This window comes from Oncorhynchus mykiss, chromosome 20, assembly GCF_057628025.1.
Source record: "Oncorhynchus mykiss isolate SJ-2025 chromosome 20, ASM5762802v1, whole genome shotgun sequence".
NCBI lineage: Eukaryota > Metazoa > Chordata > Actinopteri > Salmoniformes > Salmonidae > Oncorhynchus > Oncorhynchus mykiss.
This window is the reverse complement of record NC_143041.1, coordinates 35,384,873-35,406,543: the sequence shown is the minus strand read 5'-3', so window position 1 is coordinate 35,406,543 and position 21,671 is coordinate 35,384,873. Positions and strand designations below refer to the sequence as shown.

At 43.1% G+C, this 21,671-nt stretch overlaps 1 protein-coding gene across 32 annotated transcripts in view; it reads left to right on the top strand.

Annotated features, from left to right (window-relative positions):
- The window catches only part of LOC110498787 (neurexin-1a), a 560,879-nt gene that overhangs the window by 170,167 nt on the left and 369,041 nt on the right, over nucleotides 1-21,671 (top strand). For 18 of the 32 annotated variants that reach the window (XM_036956170.2, XM_090212985.1, XM_090212984.1 and 15 more), the window contains one exon: nucleotides 19,081-19,382. In XM_036956170.2, coding sequence (XP_036812065.1) covers nucleotides 19,081-19,382 — 302 coding nt within the window. Of the gene's footprint in view, nucleotides 1-19,080; nucleotides 19,383-20,886; nucleotides 20,911-21,671 lie in introns of all 32 variants that reach the window. The other 14 variants (XM_090212981.1, XM_090212979.1, XM_036956156.2 and 11 more) reach the window with 1 other exon arrangement.

Genomic DNA, 21,671 nt, shown 5'->3' with positions numbered 1-21,671 from the left:
TGTGACAAATGAAATTTGATTAGATTTGATTTGATTTAATAAAAGCTGTTTTTTAGTCTCTCGGTCTTGACAGATGCACCTGTAATGTCTCCGTCTGTTGGACGGTCGCCGAGTAACTCTCTCCCCCTCCCTGTGTTTGATGGGTGCGAGGTTCCCCAGGATCGACGGAAGATTGACTGTCCTGTCTCGGGCCAGGACCATCAAATCCTCAGGCCGCTCCTTTTGTGGGGTTATTGGTTAAGCTCTCTAAACAGGGAATGTTCTAGTTGCATGGGCAATGGTGCAGCGCCCACGTAACAAGACCTGGAATGCATCCTAAATGGCTCCCTATTCCCTTTATAGTGCACTACGTTTGACCAGGGCCCTATGGGCTCCATAGGAAATAGGGATGCTTGGGACGGAGACCTAGTTTAATAGCTCTGGCTTCCCAGTTATAAATTACTCCTTTTTTTTATCTCCGGCATATATTTAACCTTAATTACACTCTTAGAAAAAAGGGTTCCAAAAGGGTTTTTTGCGGAGGGATAGGGTTCTACGAGGAACCATTTTGATCTTAAGAACCCTTTTTGGAAGACAATAGTTATTTGTGGATTGAACCTACTGTGGATTGTTCTTCCTTGTGTTCCTCACTTTGCTACATCACTCCCCTCCTCTGGTGAACAATGGATATTCTCCATAGTCCAAGACTTGGCTTAAATGGCCCTATACGTTTATTCTGAGATTGATTACTGTACATCTTGAAATAATTGGTTGATTGGTTGGTATTTTTTTATTGGCATATTCTGTACATATTTGGTAGAAGGTAGAAGGGTTAGTATTTTGTAAACCATATCACCTGAATTCATTATAATTGCTGTCCTCCCCTTGAATCAAGGGGGCGTCCAAGAAAATAAATGTTTCTGTGCGTGCGTGTGTGCGTGTGCGTGCGTGTTTGTGTGTGTGTGTGTGTGTGTGTGTGTGTGTGTGTTTATGTGTTTATGTGTTTATGTGTTTATGTATGTGTGAAAACCAATGTGTGTGAACCCTGGTCCCTTTTGAAAAAGGCATTTAAATCCCTCTCCAATTGTCTGTGTTGTTACTGTGGGCTCCTGGGAGGTTTCAGAGAAGGGTTGCCTTGCCACCTGGATGAGGGTAGACCAATTAGAGAGAGACCACAGACTGTGTGGAATCCTGCTGCTGTCTTTACATTGACTGGCCACGTCTTTGTTAGAGTGGGTGTGTACAAGATTAGTGAGAGATCAGATAGCCAGCCAAAACTGCCAGGAAGATGGATTGGGCTTTTCCTTTGGCTTTGCTAGCTATAGCACTAGTTTTCTCTTGAACTGATCATTTGGATTTTGCAATGGTTTATTTGAAAATTGTAACTATGCATTGTTTTTTATTCATCCGTTTATTCATCAGTACTCACACCAGAACAGCACCCCTAATCAGTACAGCACATCTATTATGAACACATATTAACAATGTAGGACATATATTACGAACTCATCAACAATTAAATCCACTTGTTTCTTAGATGTGATTTGAATTCTAAAATAGATTCATTTAGCATTTATATGTACTCTGCACTGTAGCACATGTATTACAGTTGATATGAAACAATTAAGTTAGTGAATAACTTATACACCTTCATTAAAATCCATTATTTCTGACACCGTTTCAGTTAACTGTGCATTCAGTACATTTCATAGAAACAATTATTTACCTTAATTTATAATCCATTTCAGGTGTAAATTCTGTGGAGAAGACACTACTGTAACGTAACAACACTTATCTGTGAAAGGCATTCTAATTTCACATCGACATTTGTCATAATAAACAGATCTCAATATTGTCTCTTTAATTTGGTATTTTATTATGATCCCCATTAGCTGTTTGGAAAGCCACAGCTACTCTTCCTGGTGTCCACACAGAACATGATGCATGACATAATACAGAACATTAATAGACAAGAACAGCTCAACGACAGAAGTCCATAAATGTAATGAGTGTCTAACGAGTACAAGTTTAAAGATTGAGAAAAACACTAAGAGGTGCTTAATATGACTAGGGATCTCAAACATTATTACAATGTTAAAATGAAGTGCTTCGTAAAACCGAAACTACTGGCAATTGAGCTGCCGCCAATGCGAACGACCCGAAACCTGAACTTTGCTGGAGTATTGGAAAACTTCACAACATCACAAAACATCACAATTCCACAAAAATATTATCCATAGGCCCTTGTCATCATTCAATATTTAGGCTATAAACCATTTGCATTTTTTTTAACCATGTATGAGAGACTCAGGTTTTCATGCTGTCTTTTACATGCACTGAACCCCCCAAAAAGTGTTTTCACTAATATTCAGATTGAAAAAACACTTTGGGTGTTTGAGTACATCTGCTCTGTTTTAAAACACTTATATTGGGTTTACCTTCAAACACCCTCCGAACTCCAATTTCAGGTTAGGTGCACTACTATGGTATATATATATATATATATATATATATATACACACACACACACACACAGTGTTGTAACAATGTGCACATAGTGAAAGTACAAAAGGGAAAATAAATAAACATAAATATGGGGTTGTATTTACAATGGTGTTTGTTCTTCATTGGTTGACCTTTTCTTGTGGCAACAGGTCACAAATCTTGCTGCTGTGATGGCACACTGTCGTATTTCACCCAGTAGATATGGGAGTTTATCAAAATTGGGTTTGTGGATTGTGTCATCTGAGAGAAATATATGTCTCTAATATGGTCATACATTAGTCAGGAGGTTAATAAGAGCAGGTCAGTTTCCACCTCATTTTGTGGGCAATTTGCACATAGCCTGTCTTAACTTGAGAGCCAGGTCTGGCTATGGTGGCCTTTCTCAATAGCAAGACTATGCTCACTGAGTCTTTACATACTGTAGTCAAAGCTTTCCTTAAGTTTGGGTCAGTCACAGTTGTCAGGTATTCTGCCACTGTGTACTCTCTGTTTAGGGCCAAATATCATTATAGTTTGCTCCGTTTTTTGGTTAATTCTATCCAATGTGTCAAGTAATTATCTTTTTGTTTTCTCATGATTTCTTTGGGTTTAATTGTGTTGCTGTCCTGGGGCTCTGTGGGGTCTGTTTGTGTTTGTGAACAGAGCCCCATGACCAGTTTGCTTAGGGGACTATTATCCAGGTTCACCTCTCTGTGAGTGATGTCTTTGTTATGGAAGGTTTGGGAATCACTTCCTTTTAGGTGGTTGTAGAATTCAACCGCTCTTTTCTGGATTTTGATAATTAATTTTGATAATTAGAAGGTATTGGCCTAATTCTGCTCTGCATGCATTATTTGGTGTTTTACGTTGTACTCAGAGGATGTTTTTGCAGAATTCTGCATGCAGAGTGTCAATTTGGTGTTTGTCCCATTTTGTGAATTCTTGGTCGGTGAGCGGACCTCAGACCTCACAACCGTAAGGGACAATTGGTTCACCAGATCCTAATCGGTATGTCGAATTTGATGTTCCTTTTGATGGCATAGAAGGCACTTCTTGTCTTGTCTCTCAGCTCATTCACAGCTTTGTGGACGTTACCTGTGGCGCAGATGTTTAAGTAAATATACTTATGTATCTATAGTTTTTTGTTTGCTCCAGGGCAACGGAGTCTAGATGGAATTTGTATTTGTGGTCCTGGCGACTGGACCTTTTTTGGAACACCATTATTTTTGTCTTACTGAAATTTACTGTCAAGGCCCAGGTCAGACAGAATCTGTGTAGAAGATCTAGGTGCTGCTGTAGGCCCTTTTTAGTTGGGGACAGAATCACCAGATCATCAGCAAGATAGTAGACATTTGACTACAGACTCTAGAAGGGTGAGGCCAGGTGCTGCAGACTGTTCTAGTGCCCTTGCCAATTTGTTAATATACTGTATATGTTGAAGAGGGTGGGGCTTAAGCTGCATCCCTGTGTCACGCCACGGCCCTGTGGAAAGAAATGTGTTTGTTTTTTGCCAATTTTTACTGCACACTAGTTGTTTGTGTACATAGATTTAATAATGTCATATGTTTTTCCCCCAACACCACTTTCCATCAATTTGTATTGCAGACACTCATGCCAAATTGTGTCAAAGGCTTTTTTTTGTATTAACAAAACACGAGAAGACTTTGCCTTTGTTTTGGTTTGTTTGTTTGTCAATTAGGGTCTGCAGGGTGAATACGTGGTCTGTCATACGGTAATTTGGTAAAAAGACAATTTGACATTTGCTCAGTACACTGTTAATGATAATGCAGATGATTTTTTCCAAGGTTGCTGTTGACGTGTAGCCCACGGTAGTTATTGGGGTCAAATTTGTCTCCTCTTTTGTGGATTGGGGTGATCAGTCCTTGTTTGCAAAAAATGGGGAAGATGCCAGAGATAGGGGTGATGTTAAAGAGTATAGCCAATTTAAATTTGTTGTCTGTATATTTAATCATTTCATTGAGGATACCATCAACACCACAGGTCTTTTTGGGTTGGAGGGTTTGTATTTTCTCCCGTAGTTCATTCTCTTCCCCCCCCTCTCTCTCTCTCTCTCTCCCTCTCTCTCTCCCCCTCTTCCTCTGTTAGACATTTCTCCTCTGCTCCATATCTCTCCTCTCCCTTAAGTCACACTTTAATGGTACCTTTTCAAATCCCTTCCCTTATTTTCCTCCTCCTGCCTCCTTCGCTCTTCTTGCCTGTGTAAGAAGCATGGACCCCCAGATAGAGCTCTTTGTGCCAGACTGACTCTGTCTGGGTTCACACTGAGTTTAGCTGCTAGAAAGAGGCCCACACATTTTAAAGTAGCTCTCGCAGCTTCATCAGATTTTAAAGGTTGCATTGGAGCAGTATTTGGCTATTAAAGCCATGAATTAATTCTTACGGTAGGAGTGATGTTTGAGTTTTTTTTACAAAGAAGCAGGCTGAACTGAGTGAGTAAGCGAGTGATAGAGTGTGAGTGTGTATGTGTGTGTGTGTGTGTGTGTGTGTGTGTGTGTGTTTGACTGACATTTGCAGTTCACCCTCGCTCTCTCTCCCTCTCTCTCTCGTTCTTCCTCTGATTGACAGCCTATTAAAACGATAGGGACGTTAGTGTCGTAAAGCCAGCCAAAGCCTCTTACATTATGACAGAGAGAAGTTCCTCTGAAGCACTAGCATCCTTTTGAAGCGTATTTGATCACATTATGACCTTAGTATCAAAGAGCTCTCCATGCAGGAAGGGACTAATTGTTGTTTTCTATCAACAGCCAATTAATTGCTTTTCACATTCTTTGGATATTTGTTTTGAAGCAAACAACGTCTGTATACATTACTGATATCTACCCTTTATACGATGGAGAACAGTGGTCAAATGTTTTGTGTAATGTCCCTAAATAAATATCCCGGACAAGACACTGATCTGCTCTGTAACATGACAGGATGAGAGAGAGCTCTGTTTAGACTGAGGATGTACAGGCTCACTCCTACAGCTGTCTGCCTATTGGTGCCACTCAAGGCCCACTGGCAGGAGAGAACAGAGAGAGACTGCTTATAGTCTACTCACACACACACGCACGCACACACGCACACACACACACACACACACACACACACACACACACACACACACACACACACACACACAATTAGTAATGCTGCGAAAAACTAGTCTTCAAGCATGTTCCCTGAGGATTATTCTAAATGTATATGAAAGTGTTATGTGAATAAACACAGACGTGACCTTGAAGGAATGACAAGCTGTTATCAAACTGCACAATTAACACGTTTTAATTAACTACCCATATATATCACAGCCTTTCAAAAGGGCCTTGATTGTTTATGTCCTGCAATGAGAGAGAGAGAGGTTGAAATAGAAAGTGAGAGATTGAAACAGAAAGAGAGAGAGATTGAAACAGAAAGAGAGAGAGATGGGAGAGAGAAGGAAGGGTTGAAGTGAAGGAGCTGTAAAATGAATAAAAGGGTAGAAATGTCCCCATGCCTCTCAGTGACTGTCTTCTGTCCAGCATCACCTTGACATGGTAGAGCATGTGAGCCTCCCTGCTGAGTACTGTCAGACCTCATGCTGTTCTAGCTTGGCAAACAATGAGTTTAGCCCCAAACAGACAGATACACAGCGAGTTTACCCCCACACAGACAGATACACAGTGAGTTTAGCCCCACACAGACAGATACACGGTGAGTTTAGCCCCACAAAGACATATACACAGTGAGTTTAGCCCCACACAGACAGATACACAGGGAGTTTAGCCCCAGACAGACAGATACACGGTGAGTTTAGCCCCACACAGACAGATACACGGTGAGTTTAGCCCCACAAAGACATATACACAGTGAGTTTAGCCCCACACAGACAGATACACGGTGAGTTTAGCCCCACACAGACAGATACACGGTGAGTTTAGCCCCAAACAGACAGATACACTGTGAGTTTAGCCCCACACAGACAGATACACAGTCAGTTTAGCCCCACACAAAAAAATAACATTCACACTGAGAAGAAGGACTTTATAAGTACCCCAGCCCATCCTCCTCCTCCGCACACACACACACACACACACATACACACACATACACACACACACTCCCTCCCGTGCCAGTCTGCAGAGACAGAGACGCATACTGTGACGAAGCTTCACTGTACTGCTTCAGTAATGGTCTCTCTAAGAAGGGTCTCTAAGACATTAATAAGGAGCAGAACGATTGAATATTACTCCAACTGAGGGGTAGAGAGGTTAAATTGCCTGTGTGCACGTGCATGGCTGTGCGTATGAGTGCGCATGAGTGTGTGTGTGTGTGTGTTTGTGTGTGTGTGTGCGTGCGTGCATGTGCGTGTGTGTGCGTGTGTGTGTGTGTGTGTGTGTGTGTGTGTGTGTGTGTGTGTGTGTGTGTGTGCGTGCGTGTGAGTGTGTATGTGTGCGTGTGTGTGCGTGCTTCTGTATGTGTGTGTGTGTGTATATGTGTGTCGGTTGTATATGTGTGTGGTGTAAAGGTTTGAGTACGGCTTCTCCTTGCTGTTTTGTTTTGACCATTTTGGTATTTTCAGCCACTTACCCACTTTCACGTTCACCAAAGGGCGACTTGTACAGATTTTCACAGATTTCTTCTTTCCCAGTAGATTTTCCCAGATGTCTTATTTCCCAGTAGATTTTCCCAGTTCTTATTTCCCAGTAGATTTTCACAGATTTCTTCTTTCCCAGTAGATTTTCCCAGAGTTCTTCTTTCCCAGTAGATTTTCACAGATTTCTTATTTCTCAGTAGATTTTCACAGATTTCTTCTTTCCCAGTAGATTTTCCCAGAGTTCTTCTTTCCCAGTAGATTTTCACAGATTTCTTATTTCTCAGTAGATTTTCCCAGATTTCTTCTTTCCCAGTAGATTTTCCCAGATTTCTTCTTTCCCAGTAGATTTTCACAGATTTCTTATTTCCCAGTAGATTTTCCCAGAGTTCTTCTTTCCCAGTAGATTTTCACAGATTTCTTATTTCCCAGTAGATTTTCCCAGATTTCTTATTTCCCAGTAGATTTTCCCAGATTTTATCTTTCCCAGTAGATTTTCACAGATTTCTTCTTTCCCAGTAGATTTTCAATTGATCAGCAGAGTGACTGAATGCTGGCCCATTTTGCATTGTCCTGCTCCTTTACTACACTACCAAGCCTATTACACTTCTCGTACCCCTAATAGAACCTGAAGAGCAGGTCATTTTACAAGCACGGCCCAATCTATAAATGTGCTATGCTCCGTACCGTACGACAGGGCTCAGATCCAATCCAACCAAGCGTTCATAATGAGAATAGTGACTGCTACCTGCAATGATACGGTTATTAGATAGTGATTAGCCTTTATCAATATGATAAAACGCTAGTCTGTCTGAAATTATACCCTATTCCCCATGTAGTGCACTATTTTTTTTACCATGGGTCCTGATCCAAAGTAGTCCACTACATAAGGAATAGGGTCACCTTTCAGACAAACTATTTAGGGAGCCTTGGTCAAAGGTAGTACACTACTGTATATAGGGAATATGGTGCCATTTGGGGCACAATCCCTAGTCTCATCTCAGAGATTCTCATGGCAATGAACCTAAATTCCCTAAGGAGAGGGTGACGGTGGCATGTGGGTGTTTTACAAATGCTTGACCTCGACTGCTGTCCTCACTCTAATTCACTCGGAACACGTAGACATCACATTGGGTGTCAGAGGCGACAGTAGTGATTGAATTTATGTATGCTTGTGGGTCACTAGGTGTCAGGGTTATGAGATTAGTAAGGATTGATATCATTAGGTTGATGGGAGAAAGAAGGGGCGGTGGAGGGAGAGGTGGAGGGGCACAGTGGGGTAGGGAGAGAAGGCAGAGTGAAATTGAGATAAGGAGAGAGAGAGAGATATAAAGAGAAAGAGAGGGGGGAGGGAGAGAGAGAGTGAGAAGCCTTGTAGCTCATTGAACTGAACAAGCTAGTGAAATAAAATAATCCTGTAGAACAAGACGTTGAGTCAACTAACTCAAAACAATAACATACCCTTTTTGAAGCCTTCTACCTGTGTGTTGTTATTTTGAACCTTTCCTTTTGGACCGTACGTATCCGTCTGTTTATATCTTGTACCTACCCACCCCTCCGAGGTGGATAGGAGGATGGGTAGAGGGGTGAAGAGGTGACTTGATGGAGGAATGGACAGTGGAGGAAGGAGCGATGGAGGAATGGGTAGGTTGAGTATGGATGGAGGGATTGGTAGGTAAATTATGGATGGAGGGATTGGTAGGTAGGTAGGTAGGTAGGTAGGTAGGTAGGTAAAGTATGGATGGAGGGGTGAGTAGGTAAAGTTTGGTTGGAGGGGTGAGTAGGTAAAGTATGGTTGGAGGGGTGGGTAGGTAGGTAGGTAGGTAGGTAAAGTATGGATGGAGGGGTGGGTAGGGAAAGTCAGGATGGAGGGGTGGGTAGGTAAAGTATGGATGGAGGGGTGGGTAGGTAAAGTATGGTTGGAGGGGTGGGTAGGTAAAGTAAGGATGGAGGGGTGGGTAGGTAAAGTATGGATGGAGGGGTGGGTAGGTAAAGTAAGGATGGAGGGGTGTGTAGGTAAAGTATGGATCGAGGAGTGGGTAGGTAAAGTCAGGATGGAGGGGTGGGTAGGTAACGTATGGTTGGAGGGGTGGGTATTTAGGGTATGGATGGAGGGGTGGGTAGGTAGGTAGGTAGGTAGGTAGGTAGGCAAAGCATGGTTGGAGAGGTGGGTAGGTAAAGTATGGATGGAGGGGTGGGTAGATATTGTATGGATGGAGGGGTGGGTAGGTAAAGTATGGATGGAGGAGTTGGTAGGTAAAGTCAGGATGGAGGGGTGGGCAGGTAACGTATGGTTGGAGGGGTGGTTATTTAGGGTATGGATGAAGGGGTGAGTAGGTAGGTAGGTAGGTAGGTAAAGTATGGTTGGAGAGGTGGGTAGGTAACATATGGATGGAGAGGTGGGTAGGTCAAGTATGGATGGAGGGGTGGGTAGGTTAAGTAAGGATGGAGGGGTGGGTGGGTAGGTAAAGTAAGGATGGAGGGGTGGGTAGGTAAAGTATGGATGGAGAGGTGGGTAGATCAAGTATGGATGGAGGGGTGGGTAGGTAATGTATGGATGGAGCTGTGGGTAGGTAAAGTATGGATGGAGGGGTGGGTAGGTAATGTATGGATGGAGCTGTGGGTAGGTAAAGTATGGATGGAAGGGTGGGTGGGTGGATGGGTAAAGTATGGTTGGAGGGGTGGGTATTTAGGGTATGGATGGAGGGGTGGGTAGGTAGGTAGGTAGGTAGGTAAAGTATGGTTGGAGAGGTAGGTAGGTAAAGTATGGATGGAGAGGTGGGTACGTCAAGTATGGATGGAGGGGTGGGTAGGTAATGTATGTATGGAGCTGTGAGTAGGTAAAGTATGCATGGAGGGGTGGGTAGGTAAAGTTTCGTTGGAGGGGTGAGTAGGTAAAGTATTGTTGGAGGGGTGGGTAGTTAAAGTATGGTTGGAGGGGTGGGTAGGTAAAGTATGGATGGAGGCGTGGGTAGGTAAAGTAAGGATGGAGGGGTGGGTAGGTAAAGTATGGTTGGAGGGGTGAGTAGGTAAAGTATGGATGGAGGGGTGGGTAGGTAAACTATGGATGGAGGGGTGGGTAGGTAAAGTAAGGATGGAGGGGTGGGTAGGTAAAGTATGGATGGAGGGGTGGGTAGGTAAAGTATGGATGAAGGGGTGGGTAGGTAAACTATGGATGGAGGGGTGGGTAGGTAAAGTATGGATGGAGGGGTGGGTAGGTAAAGTAAGGATGGAGGGGTGGGTAGGTAAAGTATGGTTGGAGGGGTGGGTAGGTAAAGTAAGGATGGAGGGGTGGGTAGGTAAAGTATGGATGGAGGGGTGGGTAGGTAAAGTATGGATGAAGGGGTGGGTAGGTAAACTATGGATGGAGGGGTGGGTAGGTAAAGTATGGATGGAGGGGTGGGTAGGTAAAGTATGGATGGAAGGGTGGGTGGGTGGGTAAAGTATGGTTGGAGGGGTGGGTATTTAGGGTATGGATGGAGGGGTGGGTAGGTAGGTAGGTAGGTGGGTAGGTAGGTAGGTAGGTAGGTAAAGTATGGTTGGAGAGGTAGGTAGGTAAAGTATGGATGGAGAGGTGGGTAGGTCAAGTATGGATGGAGGGGTGGGTAGGTAAAGTTTCGTTGGAGGGGTGAGTAGATAAAGTATGGTTGGAGGGGTGGGTAGGTAAAGTATGGTTGGAGGGGTGAGTAGGTAAAGTTTGGTTGGAGGGGTGGGTAGGTAAAGTATGGATGGAGGGGTGGGTAGGTAGGTAGGTAGGTAGGTAAAGTATGGATGGAGGGGTGAGTAGGTAAAGTTTGGATGGAGGGGTGGGTAGGTAAAGTATGGATGGAGGGGTGGGTAGGTAAAGTATGGATGGAGGGGTGGGTAGGTAGGTAGGTAGGTAAAGTGTGGATGGAGGGGTGGGTAGGTAAAGTCAGGATGGAGGGGTGGGTAGGTAAAGTATGGATGGAGGGGTGGGTAGATATTGTATGGATGGAGGGGTGAGTAGGTAAAGTATGGATGGAGGGGTGGGTAGGTAAAGTATGGATGGAGGGGTGGGTAGGTAGGTAGGTAGGTAAAGTATGGATGGAGGGGTGGGTAGGTAAAGTATGGATCGAAGAGTGGTAGGTAAAGTCAGGATTGAGTGGTGGGTAGGTATTGTATGGATCGAGGAGTGGGTAGGTAAAGTCAGGATGGAGGTGTGGGTAGGTAACGTATGGTTGGAGGGGTGGGTATTCAGGGTATGGATGGAGGGGTGGGTAGGTAGGTAGGTAGGTAGGTAGGTAGGTAGGTAGGTAGGTAGGTAGGTAGGTAAAGTATGGTTGGAGAGGTGGGTAGGTAAAGTATGGATGGAGGGGTGGGTAGATATTGTATGGATGGAGGGGTGGGTAGGTAAAGTATGGATGGAGGAGTTGGTAGGTAAAGTCAGGATGGAGGGGTGGGTAGGTAACGTATGGTTGGAGGGGTGGTTATTTAGGGTATGGATGAAGGGATGTGTAGGTAGGTAGGTAGGTAGGTAGGTAGGTAGGTAGGTAAAGTATGGTTGGAGAGGTGGGTAGGTAACGTATGGATGGAGAGGTGGGTAGGTCAAGTATGGATGGAGGGGTGGGTAGGTAATGTATGGCTGGAGCTGTGGGTAGGTAAATTATGGATGGAGGGCTGGGTAGGTAATGAATGGATGGAGCGGTTTGTAGGTCATGTATGGATGGATGGGTGGGTAGGTAATGTATGGCTGGAGCTGTGGGTAGTTAAAGTATGGATGGAGGGGTGGGTGGGTAGGTAAAGTAAGGATGGAGGGGTGGGTAGGTAGGTAGGTAGGTAGGTAGGTAGGTAGGTAGGTAGGTAGGTAGGTAGGTAGGTAGGTAGGTAGGTAGGTAGGTAAAGTATGGTTGGAGAGGTGGTTAGGTAAAGTATGGATGGAGAGGTGGGTAGGTCAAGTATGGATGGAGCTGTGGGTAGGTAAGAATGGATGGAGCGGTTTGTAAGTAAAATATGGATGAAGGGGTGGGTAGGTAGGTAGGTAGGTAAAGTATGGCTGGAGGGGTGAGTAGGTAAGGTAAGGATGGAGGGGTGGGTAGGTCAATTTTTGATTGAGGGGTGGGTAGGTAATGTATGGATGGAGCTGTGGGTAGGTAAAGTATGGATGGAGGGGTGGGTAGGTAAAGTTTGGTTGGAGGGGTGAGTAGGTAAAGTATGGTTGGAGGGGTGGGTAGGTAGGTAGGTAGGTAAAGTATGGATGGAGGGGTGAGTAGGTAAGGTAAGGATGGAGGGATGGGTAGGTAAGGTAAGGATGGAGGGGTGGGTAGGTCAATTTTTGATTGAGGGGTGGGTAGGTAATGTATGGATGGAGCTGTGGGTAGGTAAAGTATGGATGGAGGGGTGGGTAGGTAAAGTTTGGTTGGAGGGGTGAGTAGGTAAAGTATGGTTGGAGGGTGGGTAGGTAGGTAGGTAGGTAAAGTATGGATGGAGGGGTGAGTAGGTAAGGTAAGGATGGAGGGGTGGGTAGGTAAGGTAAGGATGGAGGGGTGGGTAGGTAAGGTAAGGATGAAGGGGTGGGTAGGTAGGTAGGTAGGTAGGTAAAGTATGGATGGAGGGGTAAGTAGGTAAAGTATGGATGGAGGGGTGAGTAGGTAAAGTATGGATGGAGGGGTGGGTAGGTAGGTAGGTAGGTAAAGTATGGATGGAGGGGTGAGTAGGTAAAGTATGGATGGAGGGGTGAGTAGGTAATGTATGGATGGAGGGGTGGGTAGGTAGGTAATGTATGGATGGAGGGGTGGGTAGGTAAAGTAAGGATGGAGGGGTGGGTAGGTAAAGTAAGGATGGAGGGGTGGGTAGGTAGGTAGGTAGGTAAAGTATGGATGGAGGGGTGAGTAGGTAAAGTATGGATGGAGGGGTGAGTAGGTAAAGTATGGATGGAGGGGTGGGTAGGTAAAGTATGGATGGAGGGGTGGGTAGGTAAAGTATGGATGGAGGGGTGGGTAGGTAAAGTATGGATGGAGGGGTGGGTAGGTAAAGTATGGATGGAGGGGTGGGTAGGTAAAGTATGGATGGAGGGGTGAGTAGGTAAAGTTTGGTTGGAGGGGTGAGTAGGTAAAGTATGGTTGGAGGGGTGGGTAGGTAAAGTATGGTTGGAGGGGTGGGTAGGTAAAGTATGGATGGAGGGGTGGGTAGATAAAGTATGGATGGAGGGGTGGGTAGGTAAAGTATTGATGGAGGGTGGGTAGGTAAAGTAACGATGGAGGGGTGGGTAGGTAAAGTATTGATGGAGGGTGGGTAGGTAAAGTATTGATGAAGGGGTGGGTAGGTAAAGTATTGGTGGAGGGTGGGTAGGTAAAGTATTGATGGAGGGGTGGGTAGGTAAAGTATGGATGGAGGGGTGGGTAGGTAAAGTATGGATGAAGGGGTGGGTAGGTAAAGTATTGATGGAGGTTGGGTAGTTAAAGTATTGATGAAGGGGTGGGTAGGTAAAGTATTGGTGGAGGGTGGGTAGGTAAAGTATTGATGGAGGGGTGGGTAGGTAAAGTATGGATGAAGGGGTGGGTAGGTAAAGTATGGATGGAGGGTGGGTAGGTAAAGTAAGGATGGAGGGGTGGGTAGGTAAAGTATTGCTGGAGGGTGGGTAGGTAAAGTAAGGATGGAGGTAGGTGTGGAGGAAGTCAGCAGTCAATAGACACGTTAATTGGTGTGTGACTGTGACAGTGATCAGAGGGCACCACCGGGTATTGAACAGGTACCGAAATAAGCAGTTTGCTGTTTGACAGTAGATGTAGAGGTGCCTAAATGACAACTGGTGTGTTTCAGAGAAATGACTCCCTTGACTCCCTTCAGCAACTGTTGAAAGATCTCACAGTAGGAATGTAACAATGAAGCTGTATTTCCACAAACCGATCTGCAGCAACAATGTAATGTCACACGGGGTAAGGAATGTTGTTAAACACATACACTTGCGTGCTTTCAAATGCTTGATCTCAAGTGGTCTCCTTGCTGTACTGTACCTCACTCTGAACACGTAGGCCTCACATTACACACACACACACACACACACACACACACACACACACACACACACACACACACACACACACACACACACACACACACACACTCACAGTCACAGTCACAGTGCTTCAGAGCACAGCACACTGCTTAGCAGTATTGATCGTTAGGGCTGAGCCAAAGGCAGCAGAGGGAGGAATGCATGAGGAGAGAGCGAGAGAGGGGGGAGATGAATGGTCATGGAGTGATGGGGCTGATAAGTTGTCCAGGACTGACAGGGGGGAGAAGGATGTGTGAGTGTGTGCGTGTGTGTGTATGTGTGTGTGTGTGTGTGTGTGTGTATGTGTGTGTGTGTGAGTGTGTGTGTGTGTGTGTGTGTGTGTGTGTGTGTGTGTGTGTGTGTGTGTGTGTGCAGGTGGATGGGTGTGGGGAGGACAACTGTCACTCACTCATACTAATGGAGGATGGAGGCTCAGGGGTAGAAAGAGGCTTAAAGAGAGAGCAGAGGAGAGGTGATCCAGTCAGGCTGAATTACGGCCACTTGCAGTGTTCTCAGAGGTGCAGTATAATATAGTAGTATAGTACCTTTAAAGAGGGATTGATGACCTGACAAATTGCTCCGGAGAGACACTTCGTGTGTGCTGGCAGGTGAGCGGGTGTGCGGGTGAGTGTGTCTGTCTGTCTGTAGCCTATGTATTTGTGCTTGGGCACCTGTGTAGTATAGACTACATGACCAGGTGCTTGGACACCTGCTCGTCAAACATCTCATTCCAATATCATGGACATCAATATTGAGTTGGTCCCCCCTGTCACGCGGGACTAGGTGGGTGCAGGAATCAGACGCAGAGAGAGTTTCACTGGGGTTAAGTGCTTTTACTAAGGCATCCAACATCCAACGACACAACCCAAAAACCACAGGGTGCCAAGTTTAAGAAAATAAAATCCACCTCTACCTAAAATGCACACACGTAACATAAAGACAATCCCGCACAAAACAAAGGCAGGTCTACCTACTAAATATAGATGAGCTCATTAAACCAAACAGAAACACAGGTGAAACTAATAAGACAAAACAAACTAAAAAGGGATCGGTGGCAGCTAGTAGGACGGTGACGACGACCGCCGAGCACCGCCCGAACAGGCAGGAGAGCCAACTTCGGCGGATGTCGTGACACCCCCCTTGTTACTATAACAGATGTTGGAACATTGCTGCAATAACATCATCCAGTCTTCTGGGAAGACTTTCAACTAGATGTTGGAACATTGCTGCGGGGACTTAGTGAGGTCGGCACTGATTAGACATTAGGGTGATTAGGCCTGGCTCACAGTCGGCTTTCCAATTCATCCCAAAGGTGTTCAGTGGGGTTGAAGTCAGGGCTCTGTGCAGGCCAGTCATGTTCTTCCACACGGATCTCGACAAAACACTTCTGTATGGGCCTCACCTTGTGCATGGGGGCATTTTTATCCTGAAACAGAAAATTTACTTCCCCGAACTGTTGCTACAAACTTAGAAGCACATAATTATCTAAATTGTCATTGTATGCTGTGGCGTTAAGATTTCCCTCCACTGGATCTAAGGGGCCTAGCCCGAACCATGAAAACCAGCTCCAGACCTTTATTCCTCCTCCACCAAACTTTACAGTAGGCGCTATGCATTCGGGCAGGTAGAGTTCTCCTGGCATCTGCAAATCCCAGATTTTTCATTCGGACTGCCAGATGGTGAAGCGTAATCACTCCACAGAACACGTTTCCATTGTTCCGGAGTCCGAGTTTTACATTTCATTACATTACACTCCAGCCGACACTTGGCATTGCGCATGGTGATGTTAGACTTAAGTGCGGCTGCTCGGCCATGGAAACCCATTTCATGAAGCTCCCGACGAACAGTTCTTCTGCTGACGTTGCTTCCAGAGGCAGTTCGGAACTCGGTAGTGAGTGTTGCAACCGAGGACAGAAGATTGTTGTGCGATTTGTGCTTCAGCACTTGGCAGTCCCGTTCTGTGAGCTAGTGTGGCCTACCACTTTGTGGCTGAGCCTTTGTTTTTCCTAGACGTTTCCACTTCACAATTACAGCACTTACAGTTGACCGGGGAAGCTCTAGTAGGGAAGAAATTTGACAAAGTGACTTGTTGGGATGGTGGAATCCTATGACAGTGCCACATTGAAAGTCACTGAGCTCTTCTGTATGGCCATTCTCCTGCAATTGTTTGTCTATGGAGATTGCATGGCTGTGTGCTCTTTTATAATCTGTCAACAGCGTGTGTGGCTGAAATAATCCAATCCAATAATTTGAAGGGGTGTCCACATACTTATGTATATATAGTTTATGTGTGTAATATGTACATAAATAGTGTGGTTCATTTGTGTTGTGGTTGGTTTATTGTCGGATGGTTATTTTAATAGCTTGTTATCTGGTCCCAGATCACTTCTTAAATAGCTTGTTTTATTTGTTTTTTTATTTGTTGACCTACCATTGTCCCTCCCCTGCCTGATGCTTGCTATCCACAATACTGCCCCTTCAAAGAGTTGAGCACTATACTTTATTTGGATCCCCATTGGCTGACACCTTGGCAACAACTAAGGTTCTTCCTGGGGTCCATTAAGGATGGGGGCTTCTTTTGTCTCATCTCTTGTCTCTGAGAATGTAATGTTTTATGGCTAAAACATAACCGTGAACCGCCAGCTTTCAAATGGGTTTATTGGCTTGAAAATGAGTAGCAGCTAAATTAATTGGACTGATTTTATGGAGCTTTGGTGAATCCGACAAAGAACAGAAATATCTCTCTCTGTCTCTTCCTCCCCCCTCTCTCTTTTCTCTCTGTCTCTGTCTCTCTTTCTCTCTCCCACCCTCTTCCATCCCATTCTGTAGTAAGTGTAATTGTACTCAGGCTAATGAATAGAGAGAAGCCTGGATAAATACAATGTAATACCCTGAAAACATACTCCTCCATTATACAATTACTTCATTTCCATTCACAAACACAGTAGAGCCAGATAATGTAAACAATGAAGGCTTTTTTACGAATAGAATTATGGGTTTTTCAGGTTTTACATTTGAGCAGCAAGGGTACATATTTGTATTGTACTATGATGTATCATTGAAGCATATTGTATTTTACTATGATGTATCATTGAAACATATTGTATTGTACTATGATGTATCAATGAAGCATATTGTATTGTACTATGATGTATCATTGAAACATATTTGTATTGTACTATGATGTATCATTGAAGCATATTGTATTGTACTATGATGTATCATTGGAGCATATTTGTATTGTACTATGATGTATCATTGAAGCATATTGTATTGTACTAAGATGTATCATTGAAGCATATTGTATTGTACTATGATGTATCATTGAAGCATATTGTATTGTACTATGATGTATCATTGAAGCATATTGTATTGTACTATGATGTATCATTGGAGCATATTTGTATTGTACTATGATGTATCATTGAAGCATATTGTATTGTACTAAGATGTATCATTGAAGCATATTGTATTGTACTATGATGTATCATTGAAGCATATTGTATTGTACTATGATGTATCATTGAAGCATATTGTATTGTACTAAGATGTATCATTGAAGCATATTGTATTGTACTATGATGTATCATTGAAGCATATTGTATTTTACTATGATGTATCATTGAAACATATTGTATTGCACTATGATGTATCAATGAAGCATATTGTATTGTACTAAGATGTATCATTGGAGCATATTTGTATTGTACTATGATGTATCATTGAAGCATATTGTATTGTACTAAGATGTATCATTGGAGCATATTTGTATTGTACTATGATGTATCAATGAAGCATATTGTATTGTACTATGATGTATCATTGAAACATATTGTATTGTACTATGATGTATCAATGAAGCATATTGTATTGTACTAAGATGTATCATTGGAGCATATTTGTATTGTACTATGATGTATCATTGAAGCATATTGTATTGTACTAAGATGTATCATTGGAGCATATTTGTATTGTACTATGATGTATCAATGAAGCATATTGTATTGTACTATGATGTATCATTGAAGCATATTATATTGTACTATGATGTATCATTGGAGCATATTTGTATTGTACTACGATGTATCATTGAAGCATATTGTATTGTACTATGATGTATCATTGAAACATATTGTATTGTACTATGATGTATCAATGAAGCATATTGTATTGTACTAAGATGTATCATTGGAGCATATTTGTATTTTACTATGATGTATCATTGGAGCATATTTGTATTGTACTATGATGTATCATTGAAGCATATTGTATTGTACTATGATGTATCATTGGAGAATTTTGTATTGTACTATGATGTATCATTGGAGCATATTTGTATTGTACTATGATGTATCATTGGAGCATATTTGTATTGTACTACGATGTATCATTGAAGCATATTGTATTGTACTAAGATGTATCATTGAAGCATATTGTATTGTACTATGATGTATCATTAGAAGGGTTTCCTCTTCAACGTGTGAAGCATAAACCAAACCATTGGTTCTGGTAACAGAATCCTTGCCTTCGGATTGGTTTAATCATGTTTGAGTTTGAGGAACGTAAAACAATTCCAGCAAATTCATAAAAAATGATAATGCGCAGTGAACTTGAACTTGGTACACTTTCTTGTCCACACTACTTTGTCCTCACTACCTGAGATACAGGTAAGGATTTGAGACAAGGCTTCCTGTTGCTTTTTGGGGCACCATGGTTACCAGGTCACAAGGTTTTTAATGGTTTTCAGTAATGCAGCCCATTGGAGGACCAAATAAAAGTACACAGTTAAGTTCTGTACAGGAGAGCAGTTTTTGTAAATGTCCATATCGTCCCATCTTATCACCCCAAGTCAAGTCCAAACTGAATGTGAACTGTTATAACCTTAACTTTTTAAAATCTTCCTATACCTTCTGAACAGCTAGGTGGACAGCTAAGCAGGCCGAGTTATATGGAATGTAGGAGTTGCTCTTCTTCCCTCCCTTCCTCTATGTAAAACCTAATCCCTCTTTATCTTTGTGTCCTCTTATAGGAAAAGAAGACTACGTGGCGACCTTCAAGGGATCCGAGTTCTTCTGCTACGACCTGTCCTTGAACCCGATCCAGAGCAGCAGCGACGAGATCACCCTGTCCTTCAAGACGTTACAGAGGAACGGTCTGATGCTTCACACGGGGAAGTCTGCAGACTACGTCAACCTGGCCCTGAAAAACGGAGCTGTATCGCTGGTCATTAATTTGGGGTCTGGGGCCTTTGAAGCTCTGGTGGAGCCTGTCAATGGGAAATTCAATGACAATGATTGGCATGATGTCAAAGTTACAAGGAATCTACGTCAGGTAACAGTAAAATGGGTGACTGCGATGGAGAATTAGTAGTAAACACATTTAGATGAGCCCAATTTGATTGAATTTGATTATTACAATCAAATAAATTTGACCCATTTTGGAATAAGTATTTGGATTGATGGTAATAATGATTTGATCTGTAGTAAGACATGAAGAACGCGGTGCTGCATTTGAGCAGGGACACATCTAGACCAGTGAGGAAAGGCATCAATAGAGGAAAGATCATGTGAAAAACTACATAGCTTCCCGAGTGTCACTTTGTTCAGAGTTGCTGATCTCTGAGTCATCCATTCCTCTATACTGTAGTTGTGACCACAATGAACATATGTATTTACTTTTCGAGGATCAGCCTTTTTGTTGGGGACCTCTGGGTCTTTGGCTGCTCAACACACGCTCAACTGTTACACCCCCCAAAAAATAGAATAAACGCAAAATTAAGACAAATAAAAGCAACACAGTTTACAAACGACACAGTTTGCTTTATGACATAGAGTTGGAAGTATAGAAGATACTGGTTTTATTGAGGATCTCTCGTATGGCATTCTACCAACACACTAGCTCTCTCTAGATGTGTTCCTGCTCGGATAGTAGGGGATTGTTTGTTTTGAAACGCCACACTGACAAAAAGTTTTAAAAATATATATATATATATAAATATTGAGATGATTTCAGCAATGTTAAAATTTGATTTAATTGTGATAACATTAAGAATGCATAATGAAAGTGCATGCTCAACGGGGGAATCCAATCTCCATTCTCCTTCTCATTCTGTGTCAGGGTCTTTGCTTTGTTTCATTACAGTAAAGTGATCCTAAAGTCCATCAATAAGACCCAAATGGAGGTAAAGTAATGTAAGATGATTTCCTGACCACCGACGTCCCAACGGATGGGATCGGTCGGAATCTTGGTCTGTAACAGGTCTTGAAAATCATGAACATGGTCCTAAACTGGTCCTAATAATGAAAGAATGTATCAAATTAACCCAAAGATCTGAAAGACTTTCGTTAAAGAGGGTCGACTGATGCGCTTTAGGCATTCTCTCTTATGAACCATTTGATGTCTGTCAATCATACCGTGTCAGAGGGGTGGGGGTTGGGGTTGTTGATGCCTACCCAGGCAGTCCGGTCTACGAGTCCGGTCTAGGGAGTCACCAATCGATCCAACGCTGGCTAGCTCACTTCCACTTGTGGAGGCATTTTCGCTAGTCTTTCTTAGTCTGCTTTTTATCTTGTAAAAATTACTTATTTTGCCCTTTTTTACTCTATGTTACTAACATGCTTTGAAAAACAACAACTAACATGTCATTCATGGAATGTGTCATACTACTAACCAATCTCTTTTTTTAATGTTTATTAACAACAACAACAACAACAACAACAACAACAAACGCAGCAATGTACTAACTTTTGGTAGTTAACCATCATCTCTTTTTGGAGTAACTATCGTTATTCTGTTGACAGTTTTTAATTTCCTTTCTCCCCCCTTTTCCACAAAGCACTCAGGCATTGGACACGCTATGGTAAACAAACTCCATTGTTCGGTAGATATCATTCTAATTGTTTCTTAGTTTGGGTTTGCCTTGTGTTTCTTTTCTATCTTTTCTTACTGTAGACGTCATTAACAAAAAAAGGGGGAACTGCGGTTGGTACTCTTTCTGCTTACCTTTTGACCTTTTTATTTTTTCTATATTTTCATCCGTTGGTTGGTTTTCACCACTTCCTGTTATTTTTACTTCCTGTCTCCTGTCCAATCACGTTTTTAGGAGCATCGTTTCGAGCCTTTTGCATCAAGCAGTGGTTAACAAAGGAGGACCCATGTCTGACTCCTGCCTGGCTGGCCTGATGCTCATTGGCTCAGCCAGTGTTCTATTTCCCATTCACTCTGCATGGCATGCATTCTGAATGCTGCGCTGAACGCTGCACATGCTCACACTTCCCGACCACTCGTCCAGTCCAGCTGTCGTTGTCATTGGTGCTTTTAATTTTTTTTGCACGATCCACCAATCATGCGCTTCTGCATACATCCGACACAAGCGCAAAGTGTCGGACCAAAGCAATTTTTCCTTAACCTATTAACTAACACCATCTTGGGGAACATGTCTTTTTGTGTGCTCACATGCAAAAAGAAAAGACAAAAACACCTTACTTTTGTCTTTCTGAAAAAACTCATTTCTGTGTATTACGCTAAACGCTAAACCTGTGGTTGTGGCTTCTACTTGCTTGCTGCTTTCTATATCTAACCCACTTGCACTCTGTTCTTTTCTTTTTATTAGAAAACAAA